At 23.8% G+C, this 18,445-nt stretch overlaps 6 protein-coding genes across 9 annotated transcripts; 3 read left to right on the top strand and 3 right to left on the bottom strand.

The window, feature by feature from the left end:
- Positions 1-272: 272 nt before the first annotated feature.
- On the bottom strand, positions 273-3,766 carry LOC122852735 (G1/S-specific cyclin-E-like). The gene is made up of 3 exons (XM_044152689.1): positions 2,515-3,766; positions 1,334-1,940; positions 273-1,248 (listed from the first exon to the last, which is right to left on the bottom strand). Exons 1-3 carry the CDS (start codon positions 2,526-2,528, stop codon positions 517-519), a joined length of 1,353 nt encoding a protein of 450 aa, XP_044008624.1. The 5' UTR covers positions 2,529-3,766; the 3' UTR covers positions 273-516.
- Positions 3,767-4,828: 1,062 nt separating this feature from the next.
- Positions 4,829-7,159, top strand: LOC122852736 (protein limb expression 1 homolog). Of its 3 annotated transcripts, none has more exons than XM_044152692.1 (5): positions 4,829-4,847; positions 5,332-5,440; positions 5,543-5,712; positions 5,782-5,938; positions 6,013-7,159. In XM_044152692.1, the coding sequence occupies exons 4-5, from the start codon at positions 5,788-5,790 to the stop codon at positions 6,747-6,749; spliced, it is 888 nt and encodes a 295-aa protein (XP_044008627.1). In that variant the 5' UTR covers positions 4,829-4,847; positions 5,332-5,440; positions 5,543-5,712; positions 5,782-5,787; the 3' UTR covers positions 6,750-7,159. The 3 variants fall into 3 exon arrangements, with proteins under 3 accessions (XP_044008627.1, XP_044008625.1, XP_044008626.1); XM_044152690.1 differs by lacking the exon at positions 4,829-4,847 and adding an exon at positions 5,115-5,258; XM_044152691.1 differs by lacking the exon at positions 4,829-4,847 and adding an exon at positions 5,115-5,258 and having other exon boundaries at positions 5,332-5,712.
- A 346-nt stretch (positions 7,160-7,505) lies between these two features.
- Positions 7,506-8,549, bottom strand: LOC122852738 (ATP-dependent Clp protease proteolytic subunit). Its single transcript, XM_044152693.1, has 4 exons — positions 8,412-8,549; positions 8,198-8,332; positions 7,728-8,118; positions 7,506-7,649 (listed from the first exon to the last, which is right to left on the bottom strand). Exons 1-4 carry the CDS (start codon positions 8,448-8,450, stop codon positions 7,531-7,533), a joined length of 684 nt encoding a protein of 227 aa, XP_044008628.1. The 5' UTR covers positions 8,451-8,549; the 3' UTR covers positions 7,506-7,530.
- Positions 8,550-8,689: 140 nt separating this feature from the next.
- LOC122852739 (39S ribosomal protein L36, mitochondrial) lies at positions 8,690-10,771 on the top strand. Of its 2 annotated transcripts, none has more exons than XM_044152694.1 (2): positions 8,690-8,834; positions 9,024-10,771. In XM_044152694.1, exon 2 carries the CDS (start codon positions 9,024-9,026, stop codon positions 9,405-9,407), a length of 384 nt encoding a protein of 127 aa, XP_044008629.1. In that variant the 5' UTR covers positions 8,690-8,834; the 3' UTR covers positions 9,408-10,771. The 2 variants fall into 2 exon arrangements, with proteins under 2 accessions (XP_044008629.1, XP_044008631.1); XM_044152696.1 differs by lacking the exon at positions 8,690-8,834 and adding an exon at positions 8,917-8,967 and having other exon boundaries at positions 9,024-9,497.
- On the bottom strand, positions 9,901-16,531 carry LOC122851037 (adenylate cyclase type 10-like). The gene is made up of 23 exons (XM_044150087.1): positions 16,527-16,531; positions 15,958-16,106; positions 15,595-15,870; positions 15,414-15,537; positions 15,063-15,340; positions 14,755-14,974; positions 14,254-14,685; positions 13,835-13,940; positions 13,251-13,759; positions 13,031-13,180; positions 12,862-12,952; positions 12,636-12,774; positions 12,432-12,572; positions 12,136-12,367; positions 11,894-12,081; positions 11,543-11,757; positions 11,316-11,478; positions 11,155-11,234; positions 10,952-11,088; positions 10,571-10,863; positions 10,304-10,502; positions 10,110-10,249; positions 9,901-10,049 (listed from the first exon to the last, which is right to left on the bottom strand). Exons 1-23 carry the CDS (start codon positions 16,529-16,531, stop codon positions 9,901-9,903), a joined length of 4,416 nt encoding a protein of 1,471 aa, XP_044006022.1.
- A 117-nt stretch (positions 16,532-16,648) lies between these two features.
- On the top strand, positions 16,649-18,445 carry LOC122851036 (neprilysin-11-like). The gene is made up of 7 exons (XM_044150085.1): positions 16,649-16,662; positions 16,954-17,012; positions 17,093-17,144; positions 17,217-17,251; positions 17,335-17,504; positions 17,596-17,766; positions 17,860-18,445. Exons 1-7 carry the CDS (start codon positions 16,649-16,651, stop codon positions 18,037-18,039), a joined length of 681 nt encoding a protein of 226 aa, XP_044006020.1. The 3' UTR covers positions 18,040-18,445.

Raw genomic sequence — 18,445 nt, 5'->3', positions numbered from 1 at the left:
AGCGTATTGACGAATTGTTACTTAATTCGAGTCTCAATTTCATTATATTAGCTCAGTATCAAGCAATTTATTAATTTTCCTATCATAAAAACTATTCGGCATAGAAAAAAAAAAAAAAAAAAAATACTCCGACTTAGAACATTTTATGCAACACTAAATAATTGTATCTAACATGGTTTTAAAATATATATATTTTTATTCGTTTTTTTTTTTTTTTTTATTTAATAATGATTATTATTTTTTTCTTATCACTGATGATAGCTTTTTAAAGTCACGATGCCTCGCCCTCGATAAAAAAATATTACTAGACAATTAAAAGAGCAATCAAAAAATGCATCAAGGCATTTTGAGAAAAAAAAATAAACTTAAAAAAAAAAAAAACACACCCACCAATCCACCTACACAAGCACACAAACACCTCCATAATAATTTTCATTTTTTTTTTTCTCTCTCTCTCTCTTTCTCTCCCTCTCTCTCTTTCATTTTACTTACAAGGAAAAAAATTATAAAAAATTGTTATGTATATGGTTCAAGTTGTGGAGGTAATCTTGGTGGTGATGGTGAATTTTTTTGACTACTTGATGGTGGTGTTAAAATACCACTTTTATCTGGACTATCAGTTATATCAAGACTTGAATTATTATCAATTGAATCATTATTAATAAGTCTTGTTTGTGCTTTTTCAAGCATTTTTAAATCAACAACATGTGTTTGTATACGATGTGTTTCATCTAATACAATATTTGGTACTGCTGCACGTAAACCAGAACCAGAATTAATTTCAACAGATGGTATTGCTGTTCTTAATAATAATTGTTGTCCTTCATCAGCAACAGTATTTGCAAATGATGCTAACCATTTAACACATGGTGATAATTGTTCCCATGTTAATCTTGATACACGTAATGAACATTCACGTCCAAGTGTATGATATATTGCAGCAGCTGCCATATGACTATATGGATATTTAAGACTACCTTCATCAAGTGTTGCTAAATCCAATATTTGTGCTGTTTGTGAATACTGTAATCCACTATATTGTGGATAAATAAATGCATTTGGTCTTGACCAATCACCAGATTCAATTTGCATAAATACATTTAACCAACCTGGTGGTGTTACTGGTGATAAATTCCAACCAAGTCCTTTTAATACAATTAATTCTTTACCAAGTATTTCTTCTTCAGTACATGCACCATCAGTAACATATGCAAATTCTGATAATTTTGGTGGATATATTTCTTCAACCTAAAACAAAACAAATAAACAAAATTAAATTTTAATTAAATGAATTAAATTACAATAAAATTATCTTATGAAAAATAAACAATACCTTTGCAGCAATAAATAAACATGTTATGCCAATTAATTGCAATTGATTTTTTGGTACATTTTGATGAGTTGAAAGATATCTATCAATATAATCCATTGCAAGATAATATGTTTCTCTGTGTAATTTATAAACTTCAGATACTTCAATTAACCAATCAAGTAATATTGCACGCATACGTGGTTGTAATGTTGGATGTCGTTGAAACATAAGTGGATCTCTTTGTGTTAATGTTTTTTGATCACCAGTACACATTACTGACCATACTTGTGAACCATCTGCCCATGGAAATGATGGTAATGGACATGTTTTATTTGATGAACTTGATGGTGTTAAAAAACATGTTGCTGTACGTAATTCTGTCCATGTTGATGGTTCACGTTGTTCTTTAAATAATGATGATGATGTTGATGATGATGATGATGTTATTATATTTGACTGTGGTGTTTTTGGTGTATCAGCAACATTATTGCTACCAATTGTTATTTTTTTTGGTGGATATATATTTTCTGAATCTTCACATGGTTCAGTATTTTTACGTTTACGTTTTGATGATTGTGATAATTTCATTGCTTGAAGGTAAGAATGTGACTGGTGTTTTTCTTGCAAACTAATCAATGTAAAAAAAAAAAAAAAATTAATAATGTATTTAATTTATTTATTAACTACATGTAATATTTATTTACTCAATTAGTTATATATTAATTAATATAAAAAAAAATATTTATTTCAACTCTCACTTCACCGCCATTGTCCAAATAAATTTTTTGTCTCAATATGACCAAATATATTATCAATTTAGAGACTAAAATGGTGGCAATAATAGGCTCAAAAAAAATATATAAAATAATGATAATTAATAAAATTTTTAATTTATTATTATAACAATAATTTATATTAATAATTTTTATTAAAATTAAATAAATATGTGTAGCGTGCACGCCCTCGACTGCACACATAAAAACAGGTTAGAGCAGTAAATTTTTTTTCCATGTCAAATGACATTTTTTTTTTTTTTTTTTCTTCAACATTCCATAATTAATTTTTTTAAAAAATTTAATTATTATTATTGTATATTTATTAATTAAAATTAATTGATAAAAATAATTATATTATTATTATAATATAATATATAAAATATTATATTAAAATTAAATTAAAAATATGTATGTCTCGTCACTCACCTAGTCTGTGGCATCTTGATTATGATTTGATGACGTGTGATAAAGTTGTATTTAATATTACTTGACAATTATAAAATTAATATATCCAATTGTTTATTTATTAATAATATTATAAAAATTAATTTTATATATATTATTTAATTATTTAATATATAAAAAAATTAATAAATATTAAGAGCGCGCGATGCTTGGGTATATCAATGAATCGCCATAATGCTCAAGTCTCTCCCTTGTCCATTTACCACTTCACTTAAATACTTTTTTTTTTTTTTAATTATTTTTTTTATTTAATAATTAATTATTAAATTACACATTATATTAGTTTGTTATATATATTATTAACTTAAAAAAATTTATATTATATAAATAAATAAATAAATTATTGTTTATTAGAATAAAAAATGCGGGAGTTGGATAATCAGAGCGCGGGAGACCAGCGCGCGAAACTATGACCAACCCCTCTGTAATCCCGGTACACTCACGCCCTCTGTATACACCATAACCTAGTGAAAATTAGCAATTTTCCAATTAATATATTAATTTTCAATATTCTATAATGTCTTCTTGATTATTATAAACAAATAGCAACAGCCAATAATTCACAAATGTCATGAAACAAACACACACAAATTTTTGGAATGCTTGGAAAATTTCAATTTTACCCTTAATTTTCACTAATTATCCGAAAAAAAAATTACTCCAATTATATTTTAAAATATTAAGCTATCAATTGTAATTATTAAAATTCAATAATATACATTATTTATATGTTAAAATTTGGCTTAAATATTGTACTAAAAAATGGCCTCATGTGTCAACAACAAAATTTCAAGCAACAACATCAACATCACTTTACACATTTTTCCTTCACAAATAATTGTCAAATTAATTAACTACACATTAGGTATAATTAAAATTCACAAATATATTAATACTTTTTTGTTAAAAGTTAAAAATTTAATCAACAAAATACACACAAAACAAACCCAAACAACGCGCACTTATGTACACAATGAAAAAAAATTGAGTAACATAACCAAAAAATTGTTGATATTATTGATGTTTTTCAGCACAAGGTATTGAATTTATTGAAAAATAATAATTGTATAATAATATAATAACCCTAAATAATATAATTAATTGTTGTTATATGTGACTGTGTGTATTTATGGCGCTTTTCACCGCCACTTTGAGCATTTTTAGTCACCCTTGTTGTATAGACACCACACACAAATAAATAATGTAATACGATTGGTTGAATATTGCGGCACAGCTGGCACTCAGCTGATCACTACCGCAAAGGGGGCAACGAGCCGATAACACATACAAATATAACAACAGCAACAAGCTGCATGCCACAGGTATAAAACACATACATATATATATTAAAAAAAAAAACGTTTGGGGTGTCTCAACAATGGCGTCGAGAGAGGAAGAGAGTAGAGAGAAGAGATTAATGTAAGGGTAAAAAATTTTTAAAGTGAGATGAAAAAACCAACGCGGGAAATATACCCGCGTAAAATTTCCCCTTTTTATAATCGCGCCAAACTTATTTGTAGGACATTTATGCCGACGTTAATATGCCACGTATTTTATATACACGTAGACGCAATTTTTAATGCATAAATTTTTTATTTTTTTCATTTTTGTTATAAATAAATATTAACAATACATTAAGTTTCAATATATATGCTTTTTAATAATTTTTAAAAATTTATTCATGCATGTTTAATTGTAAATTTTAATGAAATTTTTTTTTTTTTCTGGAATTTTTTAATTAACAATAATTAATATTATTGATTTAGTTTATTATTGAAATATTGAATTTAATTATAATAAATATATTTTACATTATTTATTTGCATATTTTGGAAATATTTGATTAACTGAATTTCATGTAAAATGTTAACAATGCATTATTTTTTATTTATATTTATATAATATAAACAATGAGTTATGTAAATTAATGATGAAATTTATTAATTGATTATGAAATGACATTATTTTCTTTACAAGGTCACTATATAAGTAGATCATATATTTGATTGTTATTATTATTATTAAATAACATAGTAATAATAATTATTTTTTTTGTTGATAAAAAATAATATTTGTTTAAGTGTAATTTTTTAATTGTCTAATTATATTAATTTTTTTATTACAATTAAAATACATATAAAGATAAATGGAATATTAGAGGTAATTAAAAAGTTACTAGTTCAATTAATAGTTGAATTATTCTTGCTGTTTTTTTTTTTTTATTATCAACAATTAAATATTACAACAATGAGAACCTCTGATACGCCAGTAATCCACAGTGATTTTGTGTACAGGTATAATCAATTTAATAAATTAAGCCAAAGTGATATAATATCACTTGTGTACATTTTGATAAATTATATATAAACATGATTAATTATTAACAATAATTTTAAATTATCTAAAATAACAAAGCTAATATTTAAAACAAATGAATAATACTCCAAAAAAATATATGCAGATATTATTTATAATTTTTAAAGTATCTTAATTGTATTGTTGATGCTTAAATTTATTTTTTATAAACAATTTAACATTATATATTTTTTGGAGTACCAAAAAAGGGGGCATAAATAAATATGTAAGGCGTCCCTGGTTTTCTGGAAATTGTAAGGGGTCTGCGGGGCCATTAAACGCATTTACTGTATCTTTCAATATATTATATATAAATTTTATTAAACATATCAACAATTGCACACGCAAAAGTACCAAAGATATAAAATTAAATAAAACTATTAAAATTAGAACAGATACTTTATCATCTATTTTTTTTTACAGGTGATTCATAGAAAAATATTCATCATCATCATCATCATCATCATCACATATACACACTTATACTTGCAACGAAAGGAATTTCGACTCTCTCTCATCAGTTTATGTACAGGTACTGATCTACGACGCGTGAGAATTGATCTACTTTTTTAATATAATCGATTATACCTATACATAGACATATTGATATATCTACATGATTAAATATCAACAGGTACAATCCATAATACCAGGTGATGATCTAGTGTATACGTGTACTTAAACTAAAGAAAAAAAAAACAACAAGAAACAATAATACAAAAAAAAAAGAAACGTCAAAAAATATATACAAATAACAATAATAGTTTGATAAATTTATCTAAATAATCTGGATTATTTCTTCTCGTAAGTTTTGTTTAATATTATTATATTATTTAATTTTATAATAATGTTAATTAATTTTAATTATTACAGGGCGTTATGCCGGTGAAGAGTAACAACAAGTCAAGGATCACTGAAAATATGGGTGCTTCTGATGGTTTAGTTGATGCACGTGCTAAAAAAGTATTACGTGAAGCTGTTGATGCTGTTGTTAATAGTTTTGCTAAACATACACAAGGATATGGAAGAGGTAATGTATATGATAAGCTAATTAATAGATAAATATTTAATTAAATTTAATATTTAATATTTGTAATTTGATAGTTGATGTTGTTGAGGCACTACAAGAATTTTGGCAAATGAAACAAACTCGTGGTGCTGAATTACGTAATGGTGCACTTGTTATTTATGAATCAGTACCTGGTTCAAGTCCACCATATGTTTGTTATGTTACATTACCTGGTGGTTCATGTTTTGGAAGTTTTCAAAATTGTCCAACAAAAGCTGAAGCAAGAAGATCAGCAGCTAAAATAGCACTTATGAATTCTGTATTTAATGAACATCCATCAAGAAAAATAACTGATGAATTTATTGAAAAAGCTGTTGGTGAAGCAAGAGCTAGTTTTATTAAACCAACAACAATTAATGGACAAGTTAATTGTAATGATGAAAAAGAAAATCCAAATACTGGTATTGGTGCATTTCGTTTTATGTTGGAATGTAATAGAGAAAAAACAATGCTTGAATTTCAAGAATTAATGACTGTATTTCAATTATTACATTGGAATGGTTCATTAAAGGCAATGAGAGAAAGACAATGTAGTAGACAAGAAGTTGTTGCACATTATAGTCATCGTGCACTTGATGATGATATGCGTAGTCAAATGGCACTTGATTGGGTTGCTAGAGAACATGAAAATGGTGGTGGTATTGTGTCAATGGAACTTGCTATTGCTGAAAGAGAATTAGAAACTGCAAGACTTGCTGGACGTGAATTGAGATTTCCAAAAGAAAAAAAAGATATACTTATGCTTGCACATACTCAAGTATGTTCTCAATAAAAAAAAAAAAAAAGGAAATTATTATTTACAAACAATTTCGTCTCACTATGAATAATCATTTTAGTTATTACTTTTCTTTTTTTCGATTTGTTATTTGATTAATTATTTGAATTCAAGGAAAAAGATTAATTTTTTCATACTACTGTATATACCTATATATTGGGATTGTGGGATTATATTGTTGTAAAAGTCTTCCATCAAAAAAAAAAAATTATATTGTACTGTTATATTTTGGGCATTTTTTTTTTCGCGAGAAATTACAACTATTTTGCCCAAGTGATATTCATCGTAGACTATCTTTTCGTAATTATTCACTTCTATTTTAATAATTGAAAAAAAATTTCGATAATTAAAATAAGATTTAATTATTCAATTAATCCAATTGGATTTAATTTGATCAAATTTTAAATGATTGCACTATTCATTATTTTTTTTACATTTATAAAAATATATTAAAATTAATTTTGTAATTTTAAGTCTCTGTATTGCAGAATAAAAAAAAAGAAAAAAAATTATTTTGCTATGTGATAAAATCTTAAATTGTTGAAGTTTATTTTTTTATTTTAATAATATTACTATTTTTTCTTTAGTAATGAAAAAAAAAAATATCGAAATTAAAATTTTGATTTTATAAATAATATATAATTATAACAATTTTTATAATTAACAATTATTATCACTATTCAGAAAATTAATCTTAAAATTTATTAAAATTTTTTTATTTTTTAAATATAATTTTTATAATATTACCAAATGTATATTGAATTTATTTCATCACACTTTATTTTGAGTTATTTTTTTCTTCTTTCTCTTGTAATGGATGTTCCAAAATTTTATCAATTATTCCAAATTCTTTGGCTTCAACTGGTGACATAAATTTATCACGTTCCATGTTACTTGCTGTAAAAAAAAATTTAAACATAAAAAATAAATTGATAAATAATCAATATAACAATGTTTAATAAAAAAATCTTTTACCAATTTTTGATAATTCTAAACCAGTATGTTTAACATATAATTGATTAATTTGATTTTTCAATTTAATAATTTCTTCAGCTTGTATTTGTATGTCAGTTGCTTGTCCTTGTACACCACCAGATGGTTGATGTATCATTATTCTTGCATTTGGTAATGAATGACGCATACCTGGTGCACCAGCAGCTAAAAGTAAACTTGCCATTGAACATGCTTGTCCAACACACCATGTTGCAACTGGTGGTAATACATATTGCATTGTATCATAAATACCAAGACCAGCAGTAACACTACCACCTGGTGAATTAATATACAAGTGAATTGGTTTTTTACTACTTTCTGATTGTAAAAATAATAATTGTGCTACAACCAATGATGATATATCATCTGAAATCTATAAACAACAATGTCAATTATAAAAATAATACAACTAAATCATCGAAATTATGTAAATATTCAAGTTAAATACTTACTGGACCCATTAGACATATAATTCTCTCTTTAAGAAGTCGAGAATAAATGTCATATGCTCTTTCACCACGTCCAGTTTGTTCAACAACAATTGGTACTAGATTTAAATTTCTTTTCAATATTATTTGTCGATTATTCTGTAAGAAATTTGAAAAAAAACAAGGTTATTATTTATAATTAAACATTATAAATATAATTAATTACATTAATACTTACTGTATTTTGTAAAACACTGCAAATTCTTTTCAACAACATAGTGAATTAATTATTAATTGTTTTGGTGATTTGTTAAAATACAAATTAATAAAATCAAGTAAGTATTATCACTTGATTAAAATATTTTTGTTTACTCTTTTTTTTCTATTATTTTGAGTGGTTTTTTAGATAGTGATCTATTTTCTCTCTCTCTCTCTTGTCTAGTTGAACTAATTATTTTTCTTTTCACCAGGTGGCCATGTAAATTGCGACAGCTGTTTTTGACAGAGCGACAATATTATCTTGTCGTTAAAAAAATGTACACAAGCCTTAATTAATTTTTTATTAATATTTTAATAATAATTGTTTGAAAGAACAAGTTTTAATATAAACAAAACAAAGTAAATAAAAAATTAACAAACATCAATAAACAATAAATTTAAGGTACATTGTTTATTTAAAATTTCATTAATTAATTTTTTTATATTGATATTAGTTTTGTATTTTGTTTTATAGGTTAGATTACCTTAGCTTATTTTTTATTTATAAAAAAATTTTACATTATTAATTTAAAAAGGTACAAAAAACACAAACATTATTAATAACAAAAATTAATTTATAATATTTTTTTAGATGAATGTACTTATGAGATCAGTTCATCGTAATGTCACACGTTTATTGCCAATATTACCAAAAAATAATGAGATGAATTTAAGTCATGGATTTCATTCATTAAATACAAATTTAATAAGTAAATTAAATCAATTAAATAATAATAGCAGTGTTAAAAGCTTATTACAACCAAGTCAAACATATTTAAATTTATCATGTGGATTAAAAGTTGTTGGTAAATTACAACGTCGTTGTAAAGATTGTTATTTTTATGCTGCAAAAGGAAGATGGCATATTGGATGTAAAACTCATCCAAGACATAAACAAGCACAACGACAAAAAGCTGAAAGAAATACTTGGATATTAACATCAGTTTGTCAACATCCAAAAAGACCATGGTGGTAGTATTTTTAACATAAATAATTACATCAATTTTGTGTTATTATTACTAAAATTATTATTCATCAATTAAAGTATAAAATTTAGTATATTCAAATTGACAATTATTTTTTTTTATTTACTCATTTCCTTTATTATTAATTTTTTTTATTTACCATTCAGGTAATGGTAAAGTGTAGCTTACAATTGTGTCGATATTTTCGGATTTTAAACATACTTCTTTCCATTTATCATAAGTGCTTTCATTATTGCTCCAAGCCTTGATGAAAAAAATTAATTAAAAAAGTCTCTTATCATGAGTTGATATTTAAAATAATATTTATTACCTTTTCAAGATGTTCAGCCCAATTGTATATTAATTTTATTCCCATTTTAATTGAATAAATTTTAGCTTGATTAAGATATTTCATACCCTCTTTATGATTAAAATTTGCAAGATGATAGTATGCTTTTAATAGACTATATCTAACAATAAAATTCAGCATATTAATTACGTTATTTAATTGATCAAAGAATAAATATTAACAAACCTAGCAAGTGTAATTTTTAAAATATGTTTTCTTTTATTAATTAATTTAAAATCTTGTTGAATAACATCAAGTATACTTTTCATTGGTTTTTTTTTAAATTGATTATAAACACGACACACTTAAAAAAATTATAAAATTTAATTAAATTGATAATAATAATTATTTATATTTAAATTACCATAGTATATAATATGTCCTTCAAGATTTTTTAAAACAGTTATTGAAGCAGCAACTGTTAAATCATTAACTGGATAAGTTATACTTGTTTTGCGATTTTTCCAAATTGTTGCTGCATCCCATTTATTCATTCTGATACACCTGTTAATTTAAATTATTTAAATTATACAAGTAAATTTTTATTTATATTATTACCAAAGCCACATTGATGTAAAATAACGTTTTTCTGCTTCTGGATCTAATAGATCAATCATCGTATTACCTTCTTCAAGATAATACTGTTCACATTTTTCAAATGATAATATTGTTATACCTGCTTCAAGTTGTAAATCAATACAAAATGCATAATACCAAGTACGTCCAGATTTATCAATATCAACATCAGCAAGTGAGCCTAATTATTTTATACAATTATTTATGTTTTTTTAGTAATAATTTTTAATATAATAATAGCTTACTCACGTAATTCTTTAAGTAATTCAATGACTTTTGAATATTGACATTTAATAATTAATAATTGTATTATTCGTGCTAATATAATAATTTCTTGTGTTATTGATTTAACATTAGATGATAATTTACGTGATATTAAACCAATTGAATATGCATCCTCAATATTACCACGTAAAAAACGTGAAAAAAATATATTTTTATATAAATGTACAATTGCTTTTGTTTCATGTAATTCAATTATATCATTTTTTTTTTTATTACATAATTTTAAACCATCTTTTTCAAGATGTCTTATGATATCACTGTAATTTTTTTTAAAAAAATATTTAAATATTTATTTTGATATTTATTATTTATATAAGAAAAATATTAAGATTATTATTTATTAACTGATATTGATTGTTGTGTGCACTTGTTATCATATTACCATATGCATAACAAAGTGTTGAAAAATCTTTACAAGATTTTAAAGCTGCATTTAATGCCCAAACTGCTGCAAATCTTGCATGGTTTGTCATTCTTTTAATCTAAATTTAAACAACAATATTCATTAATTGATAAATCATTTTGATCATTGGACAATTGTGATTTACTTGAAATATATCAAACATCAAAATTAATATTTTTGCTAATTGATCATTGTAATTGGCAGCATCATCATCATCATCAGTCTCTTTGGCATATATTCTTAAATATTTAAACATAATTTTTTTACATTCAAATAGTATTTTTCCTTTTAATTTAATAATTCCACTGTATTTTGGAAATTTATATCCTAATATTTGTATTGCTTCAGTTAATTGTGCTAATGATTCATCAATAAGACCACAATGAAGATGACATTTACCCTCAAGTGTTTTTATTTTTCCTTTTAAATATAAATATGTTACTAATTCTTCAATATCTGTTTTATACAACTACATAAAAATAAGAAAGCTTATTAATTTACTATTATTTTTTATTTTCTGTATTTTAATTTACTTGATTTAATATTTTTTCAGCATCAATTAGTAGTTTTGTTGCTAATGGTATGTTTGATGTTGTTAATAGAATTTCTACAAATTCTAATATTGCTGTTAGAGCTTTGTCTTTACGATCAATACCCCAACAATGATCCAATATTTGTGTATATGCAGTTATTAAAATTAAATTACAATGACAATTATTAAAATCAATATTTGAAAATGTATTTGGTACTTTATCATCGTAATTATTTGACAATTCATTTGATACATTTATCAAATTTTCATTGTTAATTTTATTAACTAAAACTAAATAAATTATATTTAATTTCTATTTTATTAATTTATATGAAAAATAAATAATTCATACTTTGATTAGACAAAATAGTATCATCATTTTCATTGAAAATTCTTGTTGTTCTTGGTGTTTCATTGCTAAATTTACCAAGTAATATTGTAAATGATCCACCACCACATGATTCACATCTTTTTGTGTTACGTTTTAAATATTTTAAAGCTGTTCTATGAAGTTCTATTTTTTGATACTCTGTTAGTAATCTATAATAGTAATTAGTTTATTATTTACTAGTAGATATTTTTTAGAAAATTTACCTATAAGTTGTTTCACGAAATGTTTCAACTTTAAATATCAATAATCCACAAGATGCATATTTTGGTAAATCAGATACAATTTCTAATATTTCTAATCCCATACAAGCACAACGTATTTTAATTTCTCCATTAAGTGTTTTAGCACCACGATAAATTGTTAATGTATCTTTATTTTGTGAAAAATCACCAGCAGCACAGCCAATTATTCTCATTTCAAATAAATTCCTAACACCTATAATTAATTATAATAATAAAACCATTATTTAATAATATGTAATATTTAATTTAGCTATTACTTAGAGCAATATCACGAGTTGGTGTTCCTTCCATTAATTTTTCAAGCATTTTTCGATTAACAATTTCACCCAATACAGCTGCACATTTTAAAAGAAATTGATCCAATGGACTTAGTGAATCAAATAGTTTAATAATAATAACTAAATAAAAAAATTAAATATTATCATTTCCATTGAAATATTTAAGCTGAATTATTAATTTACCATCCATTGCTATTTCTGGATTTATTTCTTCTAGAGATGAACCACGAGGTATTGTGCATACTGTTATTTTATCATTCGAAATATTACTATCAATTGAAGGCAATGATTTTTTACTATGTTTTAAAGTTGGTGTACTTTCCTAAATAACAAATAAAATTTCTTTTAAATATTTTTATTAAAATAATGCTAATTATGTCATTATTAATTTGTTTATTTAATAACAAACCCCATAACTAGTTTTATACATTTTCCATCCATCTGAACGTTCATCTGTACCATCACAATCATCATTAGATATTAAATTTTTTAATTCTTGACTAATTGTCCAATGATAAAAAATATATAAAACAATTAGATAAGATTGTACAAATTTAATTAAAAAAAATTAAACTTACGTGTCTGTTATAATTGTTGGTACAACAAGTCCCATTTCTTTTAATTTATTTTTCATAACTTGTTTCAATACAATTCCTCCAATTTGTATTAAACTTATTAAATAGCTTTCAATCCAGCCTGGATTACCCATACTTTTTTCTTGTATAACTCTGTTAATTTTTAATATTTAAATTTTATAATTTATATTTAAACATATAAAATTAGCATAATTATTTTTACTTTTCTAATTCAGCTGGTATTGCTGTGACATTTAATATTTGACATATTAAACCAGCATGAAACCATTTATCCAAACCAACTAATTCAATGAGTTTTGATTTTTTAATAATATTTGAATGATTATGATTATCAAATATACATTTTTTACCACAACTTAAAACAAAATATACATGATCTTGTTGAACAATTGCATCAATTAATATTAATGATTCTTTATCGGAATTATCAATGTTATCAACAATTATTATCCAAAGATCCTTGAAGCATTTACGCATAAGTAAAACAATCAATTGTTTTTTAATTTTGTATTTTATATTTTTTGATAATTGTGTATATTCAGGATCATTATTAAAGTTAACATTAAATACTGGATTTAAAGCACAAAAAAATTTTTCATTGTAAGAATCTTTAAGATAATAATTGAGTTTTTCTTCACGATTTTTTGATGTTGAAATAGTTGTAAAATCTAGTGGTGCACTGAATATTAAATATATCAATGCAAATGGTACCTAATAGAATAATTTCATTTTGAATTTAATTATAAATTTCATTATGTATTTTTATAAAATATTTTTTTAATTTACATCAGTGTAGTTGCTGACTAAATTTATGTAATTACAAGCTAGCTCTTTTGGAATTTGTAAAGATATTTCATCCAATAATCTTGTCTTGCCAATTCTTGGTTCACCTCTTGTGGGAAAAAAATAAATAATTAAATTTTAAAATTGATTTTAAACAAGAAAAAATGGATTATAATTGAAGAATTAAAATTACCTTACTATGAGAACATTAAAATCATTGATATAATTTTTTCCTTGAATTTTAAATTTCCAATTTTTAGCAATATCTGTCATCATTAATTTAAATAAATTAAGCTCAATATGTCGACTTAATAATGGATATGGATTATGAATTATTTCATTACGTGGTATACTATTAATAAAAAAAAAATTTATTAATAAATTCATTGAGTTAAATGTAAAGTAATTAGTAATAAATTTACTTGGTATATTCAATAAATTCATAAATAGGTCCAACATTTGTTATTCCTTTTAAATATTTTTGTTCTTGTAATGTAAAATGTGTTGCTTCAAATCTTGAATGTAAAAATGTATCTTTATCACATATAACTTTATTTTTATATGCAATCATAAGTCTTGCTGCTTTATTAACAGCCATTCCAATAACAGTATATTCACGTCTTAATATATGTCCAACAACACCACAATATGTCATACCAGTTGTAACACCAATTGATATTGATTTAATATTATTTAATTTATTTAATTCTCTTTGTAATTTTGCAGCACAACGAAGACCAATTTGTGCTTCAAAATCATGTTTATCACCTCTTAAACCAAATATACAAAGAAACATTAAATCTTTATCAAATAATGATGTTTTATTAACACATCCTTGCATTCCACTGACAATACTTGAAAATAATCAATTATTATCTATCATATCTTTGTAATAATTTTTTAATTTTATTTTTAAATCTTACCTACATATTAATTTATATGCAGAATCAATTAAATCAATCATTCTTTTTTTTCCAATACTATTTGTTACAATATTTATAAAAACAATAACAACTTGACGAATTTCAGTTAAATGTTCCAAAGGTTCATCTAATTCAACTGATCTCATAACTGGTCGTAACATGTAACTTTTTAAATCTTCTTTTAAATGTTTTTTTGCAACTTGTATTACTTTTGGTCTAACTAAAATCATTAAAATATAAAGCAATATATATATATTTTAAATTAATAAAATTATCCATGTATATAAGAAATATAATAATGTACTTACGACTGTAATCAACAGTAAATTGATATTGATCAATTTCATAAGTATAATTATTACCATCTTGTTGACGTTTAGATTCAAGTATTGATGATAAAATTTTTGGTGGTGTTGTATCTTGTAAACTATCAGCATCAATATCACTGTATTGTTCTTTTGGATTATCCCATGAAATTATTGAATCAATAATTAGCGTATGAATACCATCAGGAAGAATTTTATAAACATAATCATTTAAATCAGCCCATTTCCAACAACTTGGTAGAACAAGAGTATCACCACCTCTATTAATTTACATGTATATATTTTTATTAATTTTTAATTATATAAATATATTAATTATTATTATTTTATTACTTGCATAATGCTTCAGCAGCTTTTATATCCCATACTGGTTTACCAGTTATAATATAATGAGATATTGTTTGAGGATTACCAATTGATGTAAAATAAATTTTACCAGATGCTATTGCAAGTTTAACTGTAGCATAAAATTATTTATATTAATTAATTTATTATTTTAATGAAAATTATATACCTCGTAGTGTTACGCCAACATCAGTTTCATATGTTCCAAAATGTTTTTGTATAACACAAGCTGTTTGCATTGCATCTGTTGCTAAATCACGCATCACAATACCATCTCGTAGTTTCCACATGACAATAAATGCATCACCAGAAAATTTTAATACATCACCATGATGTGATAAAATTTCTTGAATCATTGGACCAATATAATTGTTAAGTGTTTCAGTTAATTTTGATGGACCACCTTCACCAGAATTTGTATATTTTTCAGCTAATTCTGTAAAGCCTAAATATGATTATGTAAAATTATTATAATTAATTTTTTTATTATTGATTTGTTTATTTTTTTATAAATTATAATTAATTTGAAAACCTGAGACATCGCCCAGCATCAATGTTGTATAATAATCACGTGTGTTATAATCATTATAAAAATCTAAAATTTCATCTGGACACATTGAAGCAAATATTTCAGTGTGTTTTTCAATTTTCGTTATTTCAGATGGTCTTCTTCTTTTTTCACTTAACGTTATCATTTTTTTATATATTTGACTATTTAATTTTTTTTTTTAAATAATAATATTATTTGATAATTTAAATTTCCTTATACAAGAAGTTGTCAGCGATCTTGAAATAAATAATAAAGTTTTTTTTCTTCTCACTCTCGTACTATTTGTATTTCTTTCTTAAACCGTTGTCAATGAAATAAATAAATTTTTTTTCTCGTTTCTTTATTTTAATTTTTAAAATAATTTTTTTATTTAAAAAAATGTGGTCGTTAAATTTTTTTTTTAATTAACACAATGCACTGGTGGTTGATAAGTGAGCTCTTGTCTTATACAAATCAAGAAATGTTAAATATATCAAGAGAATTTAGTCCAGTAACGACAGAAATTCAACCGAGGTATAATATTTATTTATTTATTGTTAAACATCTATTGCTTCATCATGTATATTTTTATTATTTTTTTGTTTCATAATAACTAAATGGATTATCTATACAGCAGAAAATAAATTGAAATATGCAATTTCACATGTGTATATTAAAAAATACTTTCCAAATAATGCAAAAGAAGCTGTAAAAATTATTTATTTATTATTATATTAATTAACTATAATTTAGTTAATTATGTTTATCTTATCTTTTTAATGCAAAAAATAAAAATAAATTTTTTTTTCTTTCAGCTCAAAATTGGTGATAATTATATGGAAAATTATTTATCAATTCGTGAATTTAATATTAAAAATAATCTAGAGTTATTCAATACACCAGTTGATAGAAAAAAGTATAATTAATTTTTCTTAAATTTATAAATATTAAAATTTGAATTGAATTTGTTTTATTAATTATTTTTTATTTTATAAAAAGGTCAAATCTAATTGCAACTGTTGTAAATGCCTACTATGATTATCTAGAAAATTCTTTGTGTAAGTAAATAATAATATAAATATTTTTTTAATTAAATATTACATATAATTATCATGAACATAGAATTTTTTTTTTGTAGCAATTCCAGCAGTAATTTTACAACGACCATTTTACAGTAAAGAACAACCAGAGTGAGTGTTTATTTACTAACATAATGAATAATAATAAATATAAAAATAATATGATTTTTTTCACAAATTTAGTGCTGTCAATTATGGAGGGATTGGTGGTGTAATAGGTATCATATTATTTAATAATAACAGCATTTATATATCATCATTAATCTATTGTTTTTATTTATAATTATTTTATCAATTTAAGGTCATGAAATTTCTCATGGATTTGATGACATTGGACGTCGTTATGACAATAATGGTAATTTAAAAAATTGGTGGTCAAATAATACACTTAATGACTATAAAAAAAGAGCCTGGTGTTTGGTGGAAAAATTTAAAAAATACGCAATTGTTTCGCAGAATACAACTTACAAGGTAAAAAAAAAAATCTAAATATTACATTTATGAAAAAAAAAAAACAAGTTACATACAATTAATTATTGATTATTGAGTTATTATTTTTTAGCTAAATTCAATAAAAACATTGTCAGAAAATATTGCTGATTCAACAGGCATACGAGCTGTATTTAAGGCATTTGAAAAACACTCTGTTGAAAAATATTCATCAAATAATATGCGGCTAATTGGTTTGGAAAATATAAACACCAGAAAATTGTTTTTTCTTTCATATGCACACGTAAGCAACTTGAAAATTTAATTTAACAATATCTTTTTTTCTCTATATTTTTCAATTCAAAAAATTAATTCTATTTACATGATTATTTTTCAGTCATTTTGTGAAGCAATGCCTTTAAATAAAATGCTCAATATGTTGATGACTGATGTACATTCACCAGCTCCTTTTCGGATGACTGGAACACTTTCAAATATGAAAGAATTTTCTGATGTGTTTGAATGTTCCAACAAAACAATAATGAATCCACAAACAAAATGTGGTTTATGGTATTAAAAATAAATTTTAAAATTATACAAACTTGCTATCTACGTGCTCGTTTAAATTGAAGAGTATAATTGAATTATTATTAAAATAATGATGACAAATAATAATTTTGTGAATTAATTAAAAACACGTGTTTGATTTTGCCAAAAAACATCGTGTTGAAGTACAAGATATTTATTGGCCGGTGTGTTTAAACATTCAAAGTCCTTGATGATATTTTGATGTATAAATACATGTAATTTTGATGCATTACCAAAACGATGACGTGTTGCTCTATCAGCCAATTGAATAGTAGCAACTGTTACAGCAGTTCCCATGACATTTAAAACTTCAAGTGCAGGACAATTTTCAAGTACTCTTTGAATAGCAACATCAGTCACTAATTGACAACCACAACATTCTAGTTTTATTAAAT

Source organism: Aphidius gifuensis, linkage group LG3 (genome assembly GCF_014905175.1).
Source record: "Aphidius gifuensis isolate YNYX2018 linkage group LG3, ASM1490517v1, whole genome shotgun sequence".
Classification (NCBI taxonomy): Eukaryota; Metazoa; Arthropoda; class Insecta; order Hymenoptera; family Braconidae; genus Aphidius; species Aphidius gifuensis.
This window is presented reverse-complemented; position numbering and strand designations above follow the sequence as displayed.

Bases quoted from the DNA above. Each gene is read 5' to 3' on its own strand.
- LOC122852739 (XM_044152694.1), top strand. From the start codon at position 9,024: ATGAATGTACTTATGAGATCAGTTCATCGTAATGTCACACGTTTATTG.
- LOC122852735 (XM_044152689.1), bottom strand. The intron at 1,249-1,333 runs GTATTGTTTATT...GTTTTGTTTTAG, and splicing joins GTTTATTTATTGCTGCAAAG to GTTGAAGAAATATATCCACC.
- LOC122851036 (XM_044150085.1), top strand. The intron at 17,145-17,216 runs GTGAGTGTTTAT...TCACAAATTTAG, and splicing joins TACAGTAAAGAACAACCAGA to TGCTGTCAATTATGGAGGGA. The intron at 17,767-17,859 runs GTAAGCAACTTG...ATTATTTTTCAG, and splicing joins TTTTTCTTTCATATGCACAC to TCATTTTGTGAAGCAATGCC.
- LOC122851037 (XM_044150087.1), bottom strand. The intron at 15,341-15,413 runs GTAATAAAATAA...GTAAATTAATAG, and splicing joins GCTGCTGAAGCATTATGCAA to AGGTGGTGATACTCTTGTTC. The intron at 12,368-12,431 runs GTAATAGCTAAA...AATTAATTATAG, and splicing joins AACTCGTGATATTGCTCTAA to GTGTTAGGAATTTATTTGAA.
- LOC122852738 (XM_044152693.1), bottom strand. From the start codon at position 8,450: ATGTTGTTGAAAAGAATTTGCAGTGTTTTACAAAATACA. The intron at 8,333-8,411 runs GTAAGTATTAAT...AATTTCTTACAG, and splicing joins GCAGTGTTTTACAAAATACA to AATAATCGACAAATAATATT. The intron at 7,650-7,727 runs GTAAAAGATTTT...TTTTTTTTACAG, and splicing joins TTTAGAATTATCAAAAATTG to CAAGTAACATGGAACGTGAT.
- LOC122852736 (XM_044152692.1), top strand. From the start codon at position 5,788: ATGCCGGTGAAGAGTAACAACAAGTCAAGGATCACTGAAAATATGGGT. The intron at 5,939-6,012 runs GTAATGTATATG...GTAATTTGATAG, and splicing joins TACACAAGGATATGGAAGAG to TTGATGTTGTTGAGGCACTA.